This window comes from Synchiropus splendidus, chromosome 10, assembly GCF_027744825.2.
Source record: "Synchiropus splendidus isolate RoL2022-P1 chromosome 10, RoL_Sspl_1.0, whole genome shotgun sequence".
Classification (NCBI taxonomy): Eukaryota; Metazoa; Chordata; class Actinopteri; order Syngnathiformes; family Callionymidae; genus Synchiropus; species Synchiropus splendidus.
In genome coordinates, this window is record NC_071343.1 from 13783978 (window position 1) to 13805415 (window position 21438).

General features: G+C 42.9%; 1 protein-coding gene across 2 annotated transcripts in view; it reads left to right on the top strand.

Moving 5' to 3' along the window:
• Positions 1-8828, top strand: part of fign (fidgetin) — a 31757-nt gene extending 22929 nt beyond the window's left edge. For both annotated transcript variants that reach the window (XM_053877772.1, XM_053877771.1), the window contains one exon: positions 1339-8828. In XM_053877772.1, coding sequence (XP_053733747.1) covers positions 1347-3551 — 2205 coding nt within the window. In that variant the 5' untranslated portion in view covers positions 1339-1346 and the 3' untranslated portion in view covers positions 3552-8828. The remainder of the gene's footprint in view (positions 1-1338) is intronic.
• Positions 8829-21438: the final 12610 nt, after the last annotated feature.

Below are 21438 nucleotides of genomic sequence, written 5' to 3' on the forward strand. Positions count from 1 at the left end.
CCGGCAGACTTGGCAGCCTGCCTCATGGTGGAGACTAAGCCACAAAATATGCTGCTGAGACTCGACAAGTTCCCTGAAAATATATTTTCACTTTTCTAATTCTTTACTGAGCCAAATATTCCAACGTTTACTCATAATGAACTTTTAATTTGACAAAGTACGAAAGATGATCCTGATAACCCGAAAATATTTCCTACGATAAATTGCTTTGTAGTTGTTGGGAAGAACATCTGCTCCGCTGAGTGCAACACCACTGGATTTTTTTCCTTATTTTTCATCATACTATGCATAACACTCAAATATTGAGAAATGAAGACATATTCATGTGTAAAGATGCAAATATGACCATTTTGATAGTCGACCAGTCACTCTATATCTAGTGACGTGTACAGGCTCATGACCACACTGATATGGCTGATGGCAGTTTGATCATAGTTGACTATGCTAACTCACCCTATTTGCGTGACACAAGGTTCACTTTCAGTTTCCTCTTCTGGTCTCATTACTTGCCTCAATAGAGGAGTTAATAGTTAGGATAGTTATTTTTCCTTTTGAAGTTATTTTAGTGTAAGAATTGTTCAGTTACAAATCGAAGTTACAATATCAAGGGAAAGATAGGATGGGCTATACTATAGCGTAGATACCGGGATGTAAGTGACAGTATCTGAACAGAAGGTTGCAAGTTTGAATCCAGTTAGAGGCAACTCTCCAATTATTTGTGCGGCAGTTTTCTTCCGACAGTCACATACAGAGTCGGAGTGAAAGGATTTGTTGTGGTCTATATGAGCATTATGACATCATTATGATCAATGTGAAAAAACCCCTCCATTTTCTTCCTCTTTCTTTTGTCCGCTGTTTATACTTGTACACCTTAAATAAAGTAAATCGTACTCAACACTAACCCTAACCCTAACCCTAACCCAAAATCCAAAATCCAAAATCCTAACCCTAACCCTAACCCTTGTGAAGCATCAGTCATATGGTCAAATGTATTTATTAATTTATTTTTGCAAAATTGTCTCAAAGAAACTGGTATCAGCCAAGAAAATACTAGTCAGTGCACCTCTATTGACGCATCTATCTGGATTGTGTGTGAGTGTGTACGAGTGGTTGTCTATCTCTTCGAGCCGTGTGATGGACCAGTGTTTTGTCCTGTGTTGGCCAAAGTTGATATGTCTATTTCGCCTGTGATCTTAATGAAGGGGAATTATGAATTATTTAAAGGCTGTCAAAAGGCTGTCATGCTGGACCGTAACTGTAGTTCATTTTCTGTGGATGTTTCTCATGTTTGATGTCACCGTCTGATGGATTGTTTGACTGACCGATATTTGTGTCCAGGTTTAAAGATGCAGTGGACCCCGGAGCACACCCAGTGGGCAGAGCAACACTTTGACATCTCGTCCACCACCCGCTCGCCAGCACACAAAGTGGAGGCCTACCGGGGCCACATACAGCGAACGTACCAGTATTCCTGGGCCAACGATGACATCTCTGCACTGACTGCCTCCAATCTCCTTAAGAAATACGCAGAGAAGTACTCTGGGATTCTAGAAGGCCCAAATGAAAGAGCTCTTCTGTGCTCGTACTCTGACGGCAGCGGCGGACTCATGAATGGACGAAAGTCGGAGAATGAGTCCTGGCAGGAGGGAATTTACCCAATGAACTGTGCTCCAGATGTTATATCTGTGAGCAAAGCCGGAATGACAGCTGCCCTCCCCCCCACAGAAGTGTCGGCGAGCATCGGCAGCTCCCCGGGGGTGGCCAGCAGCTTGTCTGAGCCCAGCTACTCCAGCAGTAACTGTGGGAGCCACACAGCCACCACCCTGCACTCTGGCATCCCCTCTCAGGAATACACAGCCAGCTACAATGGCTCTTACCTGCATTCCAGCTACAGCGGTCAGACAACCCCGGCGCTCCCCTCCCCTCATCCCTCTCCCTTGCATAGTGCCGGGCTCCTACAGCCTCCTCCCCCTCCGCCTCCCCCTACCTTAGTGCCGAGCTACAACGTCAGCTCTCCAAATCTCCCCAACTACAATTATCCCCCTACTGGGTATCCCTCTCAGACTGCTGTCGGGCCCGGTTATAGCCCTGGGGGAGCGCCCCCTCCCTCTGCTTATCTCCCGTCTGGTATTGCAGCTCCCACACCGATTCCTCCCTCCACATTGCCAGGCTACTCCTACCCGTCCCACAATCATACACCGATTGCACCAACGCCTTTGAATGGCAGCACATCCAACTCATTAAAGCGAAAAGCTTTCTACATGAGTGGACATGAAGATATGGACTCTGGCTATGGTAATTTCAGCTACAGCCAACAGCGGTCCTCACACAGTCCCCTGTACGGAGTGGCGGATGACTCAAACCGAGGGTTTGACAGAAGTGCAGAGGCTACTTTGGCCTTCAAGCCAAACAAACAGCCAGTGTCTTCTGATCAGCAAAGGAAATTCAACATACACTCCAGCAGAGCTTTAACTCCCACCACGTTTGGGTCAACCAAAAGCTCAGTTGGGGACCTCGGAGGCGGCGAGACGTACAACAAATTCGGCTCACAGATCCTCGGCAAACAGACTGAAGAGCACAGACAGCATCTATCACACTCACTCACTGGACCTGACGTCGCAGCCTCATCCGTTCATGCTGCAGAGGAACAACTGAAGAACATGGACTCCAACATAGTGGAGATGGTGACCTCCGAAATCCTCCAGCAGGGGGCGTCGGTGGACTGGAGCGACATCGCAGGTCTGGAAATGGCCAAAGCTACCATCAAGGAGGAGATTCTCTGGCCGATCTTAAGACCAGATATGTTCAGCGGACTCGCAACGTTACACCGTAATCTCCTTTTATTCGGACCTCAGGGAACTGGTCGAACACTGTTGGCCCGCTGTATGGCCACCCAGCTGGGCGCTGTCTTCTTGCAACTCAGCGGCTCAGCGTTAGTCACCAAGTGGTTGGTCGAAGGAAGCAAGATCATCCAGGCCTCTTTCCTGATGGCTCGCTGTCGCCAACCTGCTGTGGTGTTCATCAGCGACGTGGACCTTCTTCTGTCGGCGCAGCTCAGCGAGGAGAGCCCGGTCAACTGCTTGAAGGCTGAGCTGCTCATGCAGCTCGACTGCGTTTTGACCTCAGCCGAGGACCACGTTCTTGTGGTTTGTTCCACCAATAAGCCTGAAGAGATTCCTGAGTCCCTACGGAGGTACTTTACCAAGCGACTGCTCATCCCCCTGCCTGATGGGACGGCACGACACCAAATAATCAGCCAACTGCTCTCACAGCACAACTACTGTCTGACTGACAAAGAGATGTCACTACTGGTTCAGAGGACAGAGGGCTTTTCAGGCCTGGACGTGACCCAACTTTGTCAAGAGGCTCTGGTTGGTCCTCTTCACAGCATCCCGGGCACCGAACTGTCCAGCCTTCACCCGAGTCAAATGAGACCCGTCTCCTATCAAGACTTTGATAGTGTTTTTTGCAAATTCCAGCCCAGTATATCACAAAAAGAACTGGACATGTACACTGAGTGGAACAAAATGTTTGGCTGTGGCCAGTGCTAAGACAACCACCAGATGCAAACAGCACTTCAAAGGTGACATAAAGAGATCAGCAGAGCAAACATCTGGCTGGAAATAATTGTAAACACTAACAACGAAGCTTTACATGCCCCGGCGTCCTCGTGAAACTCAACAGGCTTGTGAGCGACCCCCCTGTTTTGTATGTACATATAAATATACTATTCTGCTGATATTGAGATTCAGTTGCTATCAAGTGCCTGAGGTGGTGCTGTTTCGTTTTTACTTTGCCATCATTGGTGACACGTGCTAATATAAAAAAAAAGCTTTAAAATAGACAAAAATTGTGCTTTCTCTTCTCCATGATGAACAGTTGTGTCCGTTCTGTGCTCTCTGTGAACAGTTTTTTGCAGCTAAATTCAACTTACTGGTTGTTTTGGAACATCCCCTTTTTTTAATGATCACCCCCCGTTTAAAATGAAACTCAAAAAGACAATTTAACTGCGAATAAATGAAGTGTACAATCACCCTTGATATGTTGTAACTGACATCTAAATGTGTATTTATGTGTCGTTTTGATTTGATGTTGAAAACTCAGGAAAGTGCCGATAACATGTAAAGTACCTCACGCGCGAAGATCCGAGCACTAAATTTGACCATTTCCACACACGCATGGCTTTAATACCTCAGAGAAGATGGAAAGTAAGGTTTGGAAGCGAATGTACGGGACAAAAATGTGACTTCTTTTAACAGTGTTACGATTCAAATGGCGTGGCGATTTATCTTGTTGCCGCGAGCTGGTTTTGTTTATAACAAAAGTCTGTTGGCTATCGCACATCTGAGAAAGAATCCCACTCTTTAGTCACCAGTGTCATTGAGCCATGGCGAATTCGACAAACATCTGGGGGTTGTGGGAGAAAAAGATGGCCCGGAGCCGTTGAAACCATCCTGTGTTTTATCGTAAATGAAAGTGAAGGATTATGTCGTCCGAGTTGCTTTCTACCTCATTTTTTTGTTATCTGCGAGAGAGAAAATTCATAAAAGACCATAGTCCCTGTGCTGCTCCCAACGCTGGGAGAGAATACAGAACACCTTTGTATCAGGCCTGTTTTATTTGGGACTCTCGCAGAAAATTCTGCCGTCTTTGTGGTTAGAAAGCACCCGATATTTTGAAAGACATCTCTCTCGAAAACGTCCCATGAAAGCAACAGTTTGATGGTGGATTGTTGCGAATCGGATTAGCTGAAATGAATGACGATAGCTCTCAACAGCTATATGGACCAAAGCTAAGCTATTCTCCTGGTTGATGCTGATGTGTTCAGAGAGACTCGTCGCTCTCGATATTCGGAAATTCAAAAGGCAACATGTGAGGCTAGTAGAGCCACACAAGAGCACACATTTGGTTCTTCAAGGACACCTGGAACTCGACTGAAATTGGTGGCTGTCGACTAGTTCAGCAGTTTGTAACTCTTTAGAGTCAATGGCAATGAGAAAAGCTGTTGCGCGCGTTCATGAAATTGGAGTCTTAAACGCCTAATCTAAAAAGTCACGATCAGAATCACTGCCTAAATATTGGGATGTCTTTTGGTCTGTTACGACCCTCACATGTCTAGCTCTTTCTTGTCAATAGGTATGCTTGAATATCGCAACAAGTAAAAGGTCCTTCTTCGCCTCCTTTCACTTTCCACTTCTGCTTTCCTGCAACTAGTGTTTCTTAAAGGCTAAAATCTGCGGAACCTTTTGGAATTACGTTGAAAGGTCATTTCACTGATGAATGAAGTAAAAATGATTTAAAAAGGGGTTTGGTTAAAATAAATATTTTGAAAAGATTTGACATGTTACATGTTTCAGCTTCCACCAGTGTTAGGTACCGAAACAGTGGCAGGGTTTCGCCGACCCCTCTGTCTGTCTTCTCTTCAAGCAGCTGAAGAAAGAATGCTAACTTACATCGATTTAAGCGGCTGCCTCGTTGAGCGAAACACTTCCCCATTCAAACCTGAACAATTATACTCTCATCCTTCCAGTCTTGATTTCATTTTGTCGCCAAAAACTGCACAAATATCTACAAACTTGCTGAGCTTGACAAAGTTTCAAATCTGATCTGCCAGCCAATGAAAAGCACAGTTGAGGGGCGGAGCAGCAGATTTAGTGAAGCACAATTGTTCTTTTTTTTTTCATAATTGTGTCAAAATGCTGATTCTGTTTTTGTGATACTTGCTATCTTTTTTCTGTCTGTGAACACAACAACAAAATAAGCTCACAAAATTAGATGTGTTTGTCAAACAAAACACAATCCAAAATAAAAAAAATGACTCAAAATAGAAACCACTTTACCACTTTACTTGACAAAAAAAATAGCCAGAATAAAAAAATTAAAAAAGTTCATGTCATGTAATTTGTTGGAAAAATACTGTAATGGTGAATAGTTTATCAAAAAGACGATGCGGAAAAAGAAAATAATCAATAATCCCTAATGATGAGGGAACAATGTACTGTATTTCTATCACAGTAAATGTCACACTGACACACAGAGGCCAAAACGATAAAAGAAAGCTACACAAAACAAAGACACTGAACACACTCTCCTGTCACTCCCTTGACAACATTTTGCTCCACACTGCCAAGCATTAGAGTCACTCTACATTTCTAAACATGGTTCCTCACTAAACACAAAAACAGCTGTGAAAAAAAATACTGCATGATAGCAACAACTATGAATACTAAAACCAAAAAAAAGAAAGTTTTCATGATGTTGTTGTGTTGAGCCATTTGTTGCTGTGTTTTCAACTTGAGCTGCACCAAAATGTTCTGACCTGAAAACCAAACCACTGCTGTCACACAGAGAGAGAGAGTTGGTCCTGGTCTGAGGAATGTTGAAAAAAACCATCTCTGATTCGGCGATGACTCTGCCGCAATACTTGAATTTGAAACAAACCATCCCACGGCGACAGACATCAGACCGGACAACAACTCGTGTTTGTGTGTGTGTGTTTCGAGGTGAGAAGCTTCAAGTGCCAAAATATTGTCTTTCTTTTTCTGCTGTGTCGGCTCATCCCCTCCGCTTCCGTCATGGCTTTTTACCGCTCTGCGTTTTTTCTGTCTTCGACAGCCGAATTAACAAATGGTATTTTTAGCAACGTGTCGTTTGCTCTTAAGGTTGATGTGAAGAGAGAGTTCAAAGGTGCAAAGTGAAGTCTTTGAACGGCACATCGCGCTCGTGCTGATTTCCAAAAAAGAATCCGACGGTGCTTCTTGTCACTTTGAGGTCATGTTTGATGTTCTGATCCCATCCTGACGTGGTTCTGCAGTCCTGTGTTCTTGATAACCATTTCTACCTCATTGCTACATATTGCACATGTAGTACTTTTGTCCGCTCATGTTGAATGTCCGACATTCGTGAGGAAGTCCTTGCAGCTTATTTATTCACGGCTGTCACCAGTGTTCCCAGACAGGATCAGAGAGCCTTGAGGATGGGATGGAGTTGGTTTCTATTTGAATTGTTTGTGTGTCTTTTTGTTCATTCAATATTTAATGTAGGATCAAAATATTACACATCAACACTTTACATTTGAATCATTATTTAGTACTTTTTGTAGTACATTATTTAGTAAAATATGTGCTTTTTATGTCATAGTAGAATTTTCATATATATATATATATTTTTTTTTTTTCTTCACAAAATTATGATATTTTTTCCTCATAAAATCTATCCGCTTTTTTCAATTAGCGATCAGATTCTACCTTTCATGTTCCTCTTAAAATCTATTTATGTTCAATACTGCAAGTGAAACTGAAACTTTCTTCACTAAAAGTAAAAAAAAACTCAATATTAGAAGACGGTGATGTTTTTGATCCTCAGTGAAATATTCAATGAACACAACTCACACACTTGTTTTCGAAGCAGAATTCATTTACTAAAGAAGTTGTTTTGAATCTTAGTGAAGTTGCTGTACGTGCGAGCACAAGGGGATCCATGAGGTTTTTACTTTCATATCTGTGTACAGAGACTTGCACACGGCTGTATGTATTGTACATTTGCTAATGATATACAGCAGAACTGCAAAGAGGCGCCACGTGTTTCTGTGTTCAGTCTGTAATCACATTCTTACAGTGACTTTCAATGTAACTTCATTTCAAGGTACATAAAAGATATTCAAATACTGAATAAAGACGTTTGCTTTTCGTTTTTCTTGACTGAGACTGGGACAGGAAGTGGTTGTCATTCATTCAACGGTGCAAAGATCGATTTTACCTGAGGTTTGCTTAAAGGTTTTAGAACAAGTTGCTGACAAGAATGTATAAAGAACCTTGGAATCGAAGACCACGGTGAGGCGCCGCTAGCAGAATGCTAATGGTTAGCCTCAGCAGTAAACTCATCTGTCAGTGGCTGAGAATAAAAATAGTAGAATCCAGGCCTCGGATCTTCCGAACAGAGAGGAAGCCAAAACGCTAAAGGTTGGTTACGAGAGTGACAATAAACCGGCCTTCCGGGATCATTTGGCACCTTAGAATTTGAAAACTGAAAGTCACGTATCGATGCAGAGAAGAAGTGAGACGTCCCCATTCACACACAGTGATGGACAGAGGTCGCGAGGAAACTAACTAGCGTCCTCGCGCAATGGCACAAATCTGTGAAGAGCTGGGAGCAAACCAGTGGCCTCTCGCACAGGCTCCACCATCTGAATGATTATTATTATTTATTTTTTTTTAGAAATTTCTGGTTACTTTATTAACCACTTGGCACAATGTTTACTGTGAGCAACATCAAAAAATGATACCCCAATAAACTAAAAAGTCAGTTTAGTCCTGTATCTGTTGACAGTTACTTAAATGTTGACAGATTTAAGTAACTCGAATGCTCCCAAAGTGTGGAAATTCAACCTAAATAAGAATGTTTTTTAGATGAGAAGAAAAGTAAATATGGAGACCAATAGCAAAACATGTTGTTGGATCAAATAAAGAGAAACGAGTGTAAGTGTTCTTTTTGGCAAAAAAAATAAATGAAAAAGAAAGGGAGAAAATTTTCCTAAACTTAGACGAAAAAAAAAATTCCAATGAAATTTGATATTTTAAAAAAATCAGGAGGAAAAAAACATGCCAAGCTTCAAGCTTCTAAGAACAACAGACAAGAAAGTGGTTCCAATGGTCAATGATTCACTGTTCTGTTGGCATCAATTACGTTTCTGAGTCAGAAAATATTTATTTCACATTTTTATTTATTTGTTTGACATAAATGTACAACTGCAAGAACAGAAACGGGATGAAAATCCATGTGGAAAAGGGATGGTGGGGTATAAAAGTCAAAACATTTCACTCCCTCAATGAAGGAGTCCAGGTCCAGGTGTGACTCTGCTGTCCACGTGACTGAACGGCCGATCACAGCGCCTCCAAATGTTTCCTCTTTCTATTTAGTAAATAGCGGAGCTGCTCCCTCCGCCGTCGCTGGCTGCTTCATTTGCATTCTGATGAAAGTGGACTGGATGTGCGTGAACTCGGAGGTTATCTGCGGCGCCGAGCAGCCAAATCAGTCGGCCTCGGCGGCGCGCGGCTCAAGAGGATGAGCCGCGGACCTCGTTCAAATCGTTTCCTTCGTAACAATTAAAATATGCAAAGTGATAATTTTCCTTAAGTAGCCTTAAATGTGCAATCTATTTAAATGTGCAGGAAATTGCCTAAAGCTCGCGAGTGTGCGTCTGCGGCGCAGGGTGGGAGGGGGGGATACATTATGCAAATAGCACAAGCGACTCTTGAAGCCTAATTTTTTGCGTATTAAGAATAGTGTTTCATTTAATTTGGTCCCTCTCATGAAAAATGACAGTTCTTTTGCGGCGTCTGATGGCTATATCTGACAAAAGCTCTTAGAAGTGATGGTCTGACTGGGAAACGCCGAAGCGTTTTTGTCGCTTTTAGGCGACGCTGGCGCCGGCGGAGTAATTATGCGCTGAAGAGTCCAGAAATAAGGTTTAATTACACAGTAATCGCCTGTGATGGACACCGGGAAGTGTGGTCGCTGCCAGACTGCAATCCATCAATGACAAACCTCTGGCCGGTTTTAATTTCTGCTCATTTGCATCATAACCTCGTCCCTGCGTTGCACAAACGCGGGCCGAGCGTCAATCGGTAACTGCCTCAAAATGGAGGCTTGAGCCACTTTTGCTTCGCCCTGGCGGGTCCTGGCGCCGGCGCCCCCTCTTCACCACGCCGCCTGGTCACCTGCTCAGCTCATTGGGAGCAACATGTAGACTTGTATCTCTCAAGTCCCAACCATCCACGTGGACAAGTGCAATTCCTCAGCGCGTCCGCTCTCCGACACAATGTTTTCCCGAGACGGAAATATTTGGTGGGAGCCATCGACGCTCTCTCCGGAGTCTGTTAAATTCAATTTTTTTCTCGTAAAATCTATCCAGTTTTTTCAAGTCCCGATCAGATTCTACCTTTCATGTTACAATACTGCAAGTGAAACTGAAACTTTCTTCACTAAAAGTAAAACAACTCAGTTTTATGTTTTTGATCCTCAGTGAAATATTCAATGAACACAACTCACACACTTGTTTTTGAAGCAGAATTCATTTACTAAAGAAGTTGTTTTGAATCTTAGTGAAGTTGCTGTACATGCGAGCACAAGGGAATCCATGAGGTTTTTACTTTCATATCCGTGTACAGAGACTTGCACACGGCTGTATGTATTGTACATTTGCTAATGATATACAGCAGAACTGCAAAGAGGCGCCACGTGTTTCTGTGTTCGGGCTGTGATCACATTCTTACAGTGACTTTCAATGTAACTTCATTTCAAGGTACATAAAAGATATTCAAATACAGAATAAAGCTTTTCGTTTTTCCTGACTGAGACTGGAACAGGAAGTGGTTGTCATTCATTCAACGGTGCAAAGATCGATTGTACCTGAGGTTTGCTTAAAGGTTTTAAAACAAGTTTCTGACAAGAATGTATAAAGAACCTTGGAATCGAAGACCATGGTGAGGCGCCGCTAGCAGAATGCTAATGGTTAGCCACAGCAGTAGACTAGTAAACTAGTAAGCAGACGCTCTCTCCGGAGTCTGTTAAGCGGTTGGTTAGAGCCAGGAAGTCTCATCATCCGCACGTCTCCTTCACGTATCCTAAGTGTGGCTCTTATTGTATATCCCGGCTATCTGCACTCAATTTCCACGTGCTCCTGACAGATCGCTGGACATTAGACCCGACGGACCACTTGAGCAGACCCACTCAGCTCAGCGTTTATTTACCGTAATAACAGTAAAAGCAGTGTTTTGCTAACGCCCTCCTGAATCCTGCCGTCGTGATACTCCAGCGACGACCCGGGTCCATCCCTTGACGCTAAAATGTAATTCCACTTTAATTTAAAAAAGTTCTGGAGATAAAATGTATGGCAGCAGCATCATAAAGTGTGAATGTGAGCGGCAAACATAATGAGGGTTTTTATCAGGAAGTGCCTGCTAAACACAACTCAGCGACTCAAATTACGTTGTAGCTAGTGTAACCTTTATTTTTACGATGCTGTTCTCTGCCATTACCTTGGATGTAAGAACAGTACGTGAATGCTTTTGTTTGTTTACGATTGCAGGTCATGTCAAAACTGCAGTTGCCGTGAACAACCACTAGGAGAGACAGTTTTTGAAATTCAATGACGTTCAGTTTATTATTATTTGTTATGACTTAAACTAGACCAATCTGTTGCGTGTAGCTATGCTTGTTCTTCCTCCTAAAATGTCAACACAGCATGGTTTATGAATAGATTTTTTTTACACTAAATATTTCACTACATCAAAGGAATTATACTGTAGTAACTAAACACAATGCAATTGAAATGTACACAGGGTAAAGATTTTGTCATACGTAGACTTAGAATAGCATTACTTGTCCTTCTTTCGAAACCAGAGGTCTTGAACCAGGGCTGCAGTGGGAGGAGTGTTTTGCTCCAACCAAACCAGCACACGCAGGTGAACCAATCAGGTGCGTCAGAGGAAGCGAGAAACAACAGAGTGACCATCAACGGATTGCAGTTGTCAGACACCTGGTTCGTGAAAAAAACCTGCACCCACTGAGGCCCTTTGTGGATCAGTTTGAGACCCCTGTTGTAAGCTGATGATAATTTTTCGGGATCGAAGATTAAGTTTATGAGGTTCTGGTCTGTTTCTCGGGGTCAAATGTCACTGGTATTTGTGTGTCCAAGTTAAATGCTGTCGGCTTGTTAGTGAGAAATGGGTGCAAACGTGTTTGTGTCTTAGCTGTGGAGACACTCAGGGGTGAGGGGGTTCATGATTCCTCGACTTGGTTCGACACACCAACCGTATGTGTGTGTGTGTAATAATAAGCTGTGCAGGAGTGTAATGATGTCTTCACGTCCATGCTGACTCACTTCCTATATTTATAACAAATACCAGGTTGTCCGTCGCCGTGTGGCTCTAAAAATGCAGCCTGTGTGTGATCTTCACAAATTCAGTGTTTTCACAAAGTGGCTCAAATGGATGGCAGTCAGCCATTACTGCGCTGTCTCCTCGGGATGATGGCGACACAAACTATCACCGAGCAATGCTGCAATAGCAACTCATTATGGTGATTTCAAATAAAAATAAAAGCGTTTTCTCATTTCCAGAGTTCAATCGGCTTCATGTGGCGCCGCAGTTACACTTTTATATGAAGGAGTCCTCGTTCTGCTTGGTGATTTCAAAGCCCAGTTTTCACCAGTGCAGGAGTTGTAAGGTGTTTTTGTATACAGCAGAGAATCAAGCCACAGATCAATACAGGTGTGCTGCTGCAGGAGTTCCTTCAGTGGACATTTACAATAGTGGTAGGTTAAAAAAAATGAATGAAATGACGCAGGGGAGAAAATTATTCTGGTAACAGTTGGATTATTTTTTACTTTTTATACACAAAATAATATTATTTAAACACTCCTTTGCTTTCAATGTCATAACAGTGAAATCTTATACAGTTATTTGGTGGTGTCACTTGTGAGCAAAGGTTTTAACTTTTTTATACAATTAAAAAGGAGTAAAATTAGGAAATGAAGAACACATCATAGGATTGTTTGAAAACGATGTATTCTGCTACTCAGAAGACCCAAATAAAATATGAATTGATGCACCAGACAAATGTGGATCTTACTCTAGTCATGAATTGAATTTTAACATTTAATAATTTTCCTTTGTAAAAAAAACATTTTCAGTTGGAAAAGAAAAAAATGAAATATCTTGGTGTCGCCTTGACTAAAGGCCTTCACAAATTCTTCTCCCATCTGGAGAGAACATGGGCGGAAGAACGTAATTCCATTTGTTTTTTATCATACCTAAAATAAAAAATGTAATTTGACACAAGTCCTACCTTGTTGGTGAAATTGATGTTGTTCATTCTCATGTGCCCATAAGTAATTACTCACTGGGAGAAAGTACATTCAAAAATGGTGAACAATTGTGCTATAATTTTCCATGTACTTTTAAACATATGTATCTTTGTAATCTCTCTTCTGATACCACACTGAAGATAGACATATATCGTGTGAAAATTGTGGTGGTGACTTACAGGACAACTATGACTAAGAATCCACTCTACGTGTTTTCTGTGTTGTATTGTATTTTATTTTGTGAACAAAACAAATAAAAACTTAGTTAAAAAAATGCACATTAAAGAATTGAAATGAATACATTTGTTGTTGCAGGACATCAGACTGGTTTTTTGGCATGTTTTTGAATCATTTACTGCGATCATCTGTAGAAGAACAACAGGACGTTTTCATGAAAAAAGAAGTTGTTACAGAAAACGTTTTTGAGTGGTGAAAAGTGACGAATAATAATTCATGAGAAATTTAAAAAAAGTAGTGAAAATAACTGAAAACAAACAAATGTAGGTGCATATTTTGCACAAACAATTATGTCTGAAGCAAACTTTGACATGGTGTATGTTGCCATGCTGAATTTTGCTCATATTTAGTTCACTTTAACAGCTCAATCAATAATTTCTATTAAAATATTCTCAATTATGATTGGCATTTTTTAAGCAATAACAGTGAAGAATTTAGCCCAAACAATGAACCTCTGTTTGTTTCCGACTCTGGGAGGAAACCAGAGTAGGACAAACTAACAGTGTATTCACACTCCGCAGCCCTGCAAGGGGATAAGAGGAGGAATAAATCAGAGTAAACAAATAAGCATAAGAAAAAACAAAAAAACTTCACAAAACAACCAAAGCTATATAAGAGCAGATGTGACTCTTTAGCGACGGCATCTTGACAGAGTTTTGTGAAAACAGCTGGAGATCTTGGACACAAGTTGAACACCAGAAGAAGCACAACTATGGACCAGCTGCCCTGCCACCTCACACTACCAGATGAGACCAGTCTTGCTAGGCCACCTGTACAAGTCAGTGGCTATGTTCGGACCCAGGAAGGGAGAGTGGATATAGCAAGTGGACTGGAGCGTGGACTGAGACTCGGTACGCAGCAGAAGCTTCGTTGGAAAGTCGTCACAACATTTCCTCAAGAAGTTCCAGCAGAGCAAGAGAACTCCTGGATTTGGGGAGTGAAACACCTATGATGGGACGCCTTGCTGGTGTCTCCCGAAAGACAGAAAAAATATTATTCAAAAGAAAATGGAGTCATTCCAGCCACATGCTTCAGTCATGTGACCTGTGATTCATTTCTGCCCCACCATTAACAGTCTCATTATTTCTTAATACTGGAGCTTCAGCAAAACAGCTCCATGTTGCTCTTTTATGCAGCACATCCTCACATATCAAGAAACTCAGAGGATAAAACAATTAATCACACGTTCCGAATTAATGGGCGAGCAAAGCTTTGGTCCGACAGATTTGGGTCTTTAACCTCGGCGAGCTAATGGAGAGCAAAGCCTCACGTCTCCTCTTCAAGGCAATCAGAGGGAACACGGGCGCCATTCTCTCGACTCCGTGTCCCCGCGGCGCCGGGCTCCCTCGCAGCGTCATTATCGCGGGCAGATCTGCGGCGTCCTCTGACAGCGCCGTGTTAGCCGGGCTGCCGGGAAATGCAAATTGATTCCGTATCAGCGGTGGCATTTTTGAGGCCTGAGACTCTTCCGTCAGCTGTCACTTCAGGCTCGGAAATAAGGATCGCAGCGAAATGTCAAAGTGAAGCGGCGCTGTGTGATACGACAGCTGTTTACTCTAAACGTCGGCTAATGCGACAACATACTTACCATCGCCACGCCACACACTCAGGAGGTCGCTGTGCGTCTTTAAACCAGCTGTCGTGTGGTTAGCGCATGATGCTAATGAAATTATCTCGTATTTTCCTGAACAAATCTAACACTTTTTTTAAAAGTTATTCGATGCAGTCGCCTGGAGAACATTCCTGGTTCGGCAACTTCACAGCCAGGAGGAGTCTAAAAGTTAGTCTTTATGTAGTGGCATAGTTTGGTCAACAGTTGTGTCCAAGCTGGAAGCGCACAGACCCTCACTGCAAAAACAGTAGAGCAGCCAGCAAACTCTCTCTCTCTGTCTCCTGCACAGCAGCTGTAAAAAGTGGCACTTCTGCCTGATGACAGTGTGGCACCTCCCCCCCCCCAACTCAACCCTTTAATGCTGAATCATCCCAAACAGCCAACCAACCGGAGTTGTCGGTGAAGGGAAGCAGATCAATCCCGCTCAGGTTCAGGCTGATTATAGGTTTGTCTCTGCCTGTGACTTGTATCTGTAAAGAACTCACCCACGTTCTTATCGATTACCAGCTATTTCTGCGCTGGCAACTGTTTACTGAAGAAAGAGCAGCTGTATGTTTGATATCATCTGCGCTGATCTTTGGAGTGCGAGCATCTGAAGTAGAAGCCCTCCAGTTATGAATGTTCCTTCTGCTTGTTATTTCCACCTTTTTAATTTTCTTGAAATGAGTCATCGGCTCAAGAGTTGGTTCATGTGTGGGCCAAACTTGAACAGTTTTCTTTGGGGGCTACTGTAGGAACTTTAAATCCATACTTTTAATGTTCATTATTTGTGCTAACACGGAGTCTAAATCACTGATAGTGGTTCGCAGAGAAGACAGAGGTTCACTCTCAAACAACACAACTGATGGGAACAGTGGATACAATATAGATGATAAGCTTGAGGGATTTAGTTCTGACCAGGTTGGAGATCTTGGGGTCAGATTCATGAGTGAGGGAAGGATGGGGAGTTAGAGCTGAAGAAAGAGCTGAGCTGGAAGGCAACGCTCTCAATTTACTCGTCGGTTCCCAACTTTGAGGAGAGTATTGATTAGAGATTGAAAAATGAATATTGATCAGTTGTGAAGCGCACGTTTATCATACTCACAATACACAGACACACACACACACACATATATTGTATATTATACACAACTGGCTTCATACTGTGTTTCCGTTCTTTACTTCCTGTTCTTCTTCCTCCATAAATTCCATAGACGCACCAGAAAATCAGTTGCTTAGGCGCTAGGGTCCGAGCCCCTACCTGGGGCTGCACCTGCCTTCAAGATCGGGTGAGGAGTTTGTTACTGGGAGAGACTCAAAGTAGATCCAGCTCAGCTCAACTGACTGGATCCAGTTGCACACACTTTGCAATTCGCAAAATATGAATTGGTGAATTACTACCACTTGCTGAACTACACGCCCATTTATACTGTACGCTCCAAGCTCTTTGTTCATATCGTCCGTATTTCTGCATATGGACCAAACCGTGCAGTACCACTGGAAACCATGCGGGGCAGTGTTGCTGTTACTACCCGACATGTAGCTCCTGTGACACACAAAGAAGGCGTTACAATTGCAGAAGTTCATCGTCCTCCAGACACAACATATCGACCACTGCCTCCTACAACGCCACCTCCGTTTTCCTCTTGTGCAAGAGGTACATTATCAATACTTCGCCATGCTGTTTTTGCTTGTTGGTGGATACATTGGTGAACGGCAATACCAACGTTGTGAACATATAGAAGCATGTGATCAGCGACGGTACTGTGCTATTGTAGAGGTCCACTACAGGAGCTCTGTCGCGACACCAAGTGGTACCAAAAGTAAGTGTTGCAGCATGTCAGTTGGAGCTGCTGTAAATTCTCATGACCAAAATCTTAAGTTCATATAACCTGACTTCTAATAATTGGCCCTGCATCTGGAATAATTGTCTGGGTAAAAGGTTAAAAAGATCCCAGCTATCGTGGGAGTGTGAGGAGGCCTGTAGCCTTTAGACCCGGCTTTCATTCATCTCGCTAACATCAGTGAGCTCAAGCTCGGCGTCACTCAAAGCTTTTTCCCTTTGAAATTTCCCCGGCAGACCCTTAAATTAAGCCCGTTTCTTTTCTGACCAAAGATGAGACCAGCCCTGAAGTAAGACAGCTTTCGCTTTCTCACCAGAGTTGGCCGTCGATCCCTCAGAACTCAACAGAGCGAGAAATCTCTGGAAAATCTTTCCCTCTTCATTGCGACCGATCAAATCCACAGAGGGAAAGTTGGAAGAGAAAAAAAAAATGTCATGTGACGCATCGAGGGTTGATAAAAACCAGCCTCTAAGTATCTTTGAAGTGAGTGAAACTGTGTGTTCGCTGGGACCTGAACACTTGCTGCAGTGTGGCGTCTTAATCCATAAATGCAAATCTCTGCTCCCTCATTTGTAATGATAATCTCTTGTTTGTTCGGATGACTTACATAAGCTGGTGGGAGAGTGTATTGATCAGAGATTCAAAAATGAATATTAATCGGTTGTGAAGCGCATGTGTATCGTACACACGTCCTTCTCAAGTTTGGAGAGGAGAGATGCTGAATTGGTGGGCATCTGATGATGGAGGGGCCCGGAGAAGGAGAATGAATTTGATATATTACTGATGGACCCACACATACATTTAAACAACATATTGTTTATTTTGCATCTGGTTGACAATAGCACAATAATTGACGATGGTGTCTACATTCAAGTTTTTATATCACCTTATTTAAACTAAAGCTCTTTTAATGTCTTGAAAATATTTGTATAAGAATTTCAATTTTATAAGAATTTCAAGTCCATTCAGAGTAGTGGAAACCCTGGCCATTGTGTAGTGAAAAACCTCCCTGAACAAAAGCAAAAAAGATGCTTTTGTTTGCTTTTGTTCAGGGATTCCTCCATGTTTGTTGTTGTTGTTATCGTCCTAGCTGCCACGTGTCTTGTGCATCAGTGTGATCAGTGGACCAGGAACTCCTGCACTGACAAAGGTTCCCTGTTGTCTGGAGAGAAAACTGTTCAATGAAATTCAATTAATTTTTTTTCTTGGTGTTGGAAATAATGTAATAATGTTGTAATAAATTAATCGTAAGTAACTCATTAAAGTCCCTCCACTAATATATATATATATAAATATATTTTTTTCATTTTCCATCTTATTTTCGTATCAATTTTTGTGTATTTCATTTTGAAAAAGGCCAGATAAATACAAACAAAGGGCCTCACGTGGCCCTCAGACTGCACCTTTCTCCTGTCTGTTCCGTTCCGAATATTTGAAGTGCGCTTTCCGTCCCATTAAACTTCCAGAAGTCGCAGGACACCAAACTGGAGTCATTGCTGCTCCTCCAGAAAGAGGACCTAAATCTATTCGGAGCACACACAAAGGCGAGGGACTGAGCGTCCCCCTTGTGAGTTCATTATCATTCTCAGGTTTTCCTGCGCCCGTTGAATCGGGAACGCAAATGAATTAGTGAGAATTAAGAAGTCTCTGTGGAGTGAACCCTCTCCAAATCTCCTGCAAGATGAAAGCGGCGTAGCTTATGCACTGTTGCTCTCAGCGCTCGCGGTGTACATCTGCAGACCCCTGAAGAAACCCCCCCCCCCACACAAACACCCACAGACCTGACACATGAAAGTCAGATGGAGACACACGGACAGTAAATATCGTCTCTGGTCTCCCAGCAGGACCAGAGCGGCCACGTCTGGTTATTCATGGCAGCAGTGTGGCGTCGGCTGATCCGAGTGCAGGTAAAACTTCCTCTCATCTCGGCTCTTCAGTCTTCAATCACCCTGCAGCACTGATCCCAGGCCAGCCAAGGGAGAGGCTGCTGCTCCTCCCGAGCCAGTTCAGCCCTCTTGGACTGTCACCATCATTTTTACCCCAGCGAGAGGAGAACAATTCACATCCATGATATCCAGAAATTACGTTGAAATTTTTTTTTTTTATGTTGAAATTTATAATGGCTACAAAGAGTGACTGGGAGAGTCTGAAAATTCATTCTGAAGAAAAATGTGCTGAAAGTTGAGTCCAAAATGAAACGCAATATATGAAATTAATTAATTTAGAAATGAATCAGTTTCATGAATAATAATTCCAGTCCATCTCTGGGCACAATCTTCTATAGAACCAGGCTCAGTCCAAGCCCAGAGCTGCCTCAAGCACCAGCTTCCTGAACAGTGGGACCATGCCTCACGTGGTTGCCAGATCGTCTTGCTTCCATGCGTGGTACTAAACCCACACACACTCTCGTGAGTAGTGTTTGGTTTGTAGCCTCAAGTGGCTGGGATAAGGGTGGGGACATGCTCCTCTCTGACCACGCCACACCGGCTATTCTGGTCTTTGATGCAGTGGTAGTCCCTCATTTTGTTACACTGACAGTAGCCATGCGCTACCAAGTGTTATCTATGTTAGTTGAGAATCACTCGTGTCCTGGTCCTCACAGAAGTGCTTTCATCTGCCAGACAGGACCCTCAACTGATCAGGGTACAGCCACTTTTCCTGCCACAAAAAACATTATTATCATCAGTAGGATGTTGCGGATGTGGCGGAACAAGCAGGGAATCGGTGGTGACTGGAAGCTTCATCAGTTGAGTATTCTCATCGCTTCTCTTCATACTTTGTGCCAACCTGGTTCCAAAGATCACTTATGTCATGATGATGATGTTTTTGACTGATATTTAAATTTGAAAATACGTCACTTATGAAGTTGTAAATGAAAATTTAAAAATAACATTAAACAAAAATAAATGAAGACAAGACAAGGCAAGGAAGCTATAGTTATTTTTCAGAATAATTTAAAAAGTTGTGGTGGGACTTTAACAAATTAACTACGATAAATTCATTCAGAAAAAAAGGGTAAAAGTAATGGGTCTAATCGCTGTCGGGGCACCGAAAACAACTTGTCAAACTCCCAGAACACTGAAGTGGCTGGGTGATGCAGGAAAATTGTGCTCGGGAACAGGAGCGCAGCGCAGCACTCCGGGACTCGCGTGCGCAAGTTCCTGGTCCACTGATCACACCGATGCACAAGACACGTGGCAGCTAGGATGATAACAACAACAACAAACATGGAGGAATCCCAGAACAAAAGCAAACAAAAGCATCTGTTTGCTTTTGTTCAGGGTTGTTTTTCGCTACACAATGGCCAGGGTTTCCACTACTCTGAATGGACTTGAAATTCTTATAAAATTGAAATTATTGTCCAAATAATTTCAAGACATTAAAAGAGCTTTAGTTTAAATAAAATGATATATAACAACACATGAATATAGCCACCATCGTGATTTATTGTGCTATTGTCAAACTGAAGCAAAATAAACAATATTTTGTTGTTCAAATCATGTATGGGTCCATGATTTGATTCAGTAATATACCACATTCATTCACATTGGAAAATGTGCCTTCTCCTGGCAAATGTGGAATAATGTGAAAAAAATTTGTATACGAAAAAAGTTTTTTTACTTAAATTTAAATATTATCAGGTTTGTGGTGTTTTTAGGTTATTCATAAAGCAAAAAGTAAAACTATTATTGTTATTATTTTTTTATTGTTAGTGAGTAAGTAGCAGTAGCTGCAGCAGTAGCAGTTATTCCATGGTCATGGTTTAGCTTGAGGAATGTGTGAGCCATAAACCCTACGTTGGCTGCACAAGGTCCCACTGAAGTCACGTGGATGAGTTGAGGGTCCAAGAGTGCCTCTGTGACCGAGGCGTCGGGAAATAAACAAGGCAGTAAATAAAGTCATTATCTGATATATTCTGGACTTTTGTCTGCCACAGTGTTTTTATGAGCCTCGTCTCGGCAGCAGAAGATAAAAACAACAATAATCATCATCTGCTCTCGGGGTTTTCCCGCCTTCCTCCGTCTTTGTAACAGACTGCTGCCTCTCTCCCGGCCCGTCTCCCCCTGCCCTTTTGCTGGACATCAAATGACCAGCTCGCCCCCCGAGGAGCTCTCAAGTTTCTTCATTTCTGCCGCCGCCTGGCTCTCCCCCGGTCAGCAGTGACCAGGCGGGGAGAGTGGACATCTGCCTGTCTGAGGATAAGGGACCGGCCCGGCTCACCATCCGTCTGTCAGCCCTCGGACTGGAACCCTCGCGTCACCCGGCCGCTCCCTTCTTGTTATTCTGCAGAGAAGTCTGGGATTTGATCTGTGGCTTTGTTTGTGTCACTGCAGAGACAAAACCGGTGGTGTTATGAGCCGCAGTCGAAATGATCATTCTTCACGGGGAATATCAGACTGACTGGACTTTCACTCAACAATAGAGCACAACCCCAAACTTCACAAATATATCACAGTATTGTTGAGAAGTTGAGGCGCTTAAGAAGGCATTAACACATTTGTTCCTACTTTACCTGGCACGGGTCACTCGAGGGGCTGTGAATGGAAAATAAAAATGTCACAAGGAAGGGAGTGAGATGATGAGGAGAGTGAGAGTAACTGTTGGAGTGATAGCTAAGGAAGATAAGAGAGAGAGAAAAGAAGAGAGAGAGAGAAAGAGAGAAGGGGAAAATACGTGATGACCAGGATGAGAAGAATGACGGGGGTTGAAGCTGAGGGAGATGAGAAGGAGAGAAGCAATGAGAGCCACTGAGTGAATGAAAGGAAAGAGTGACAAAAGACTCAAGTGAGAGCAAGTAGTGTAACAGAAGTGAGTGGGAGTGAGAGAAAGGCAGACATGAGAGGAAGAATGGCAAGAGTTGAGATGAGAAAAGGCATGAGATAAAGGCCGTGGGAGAG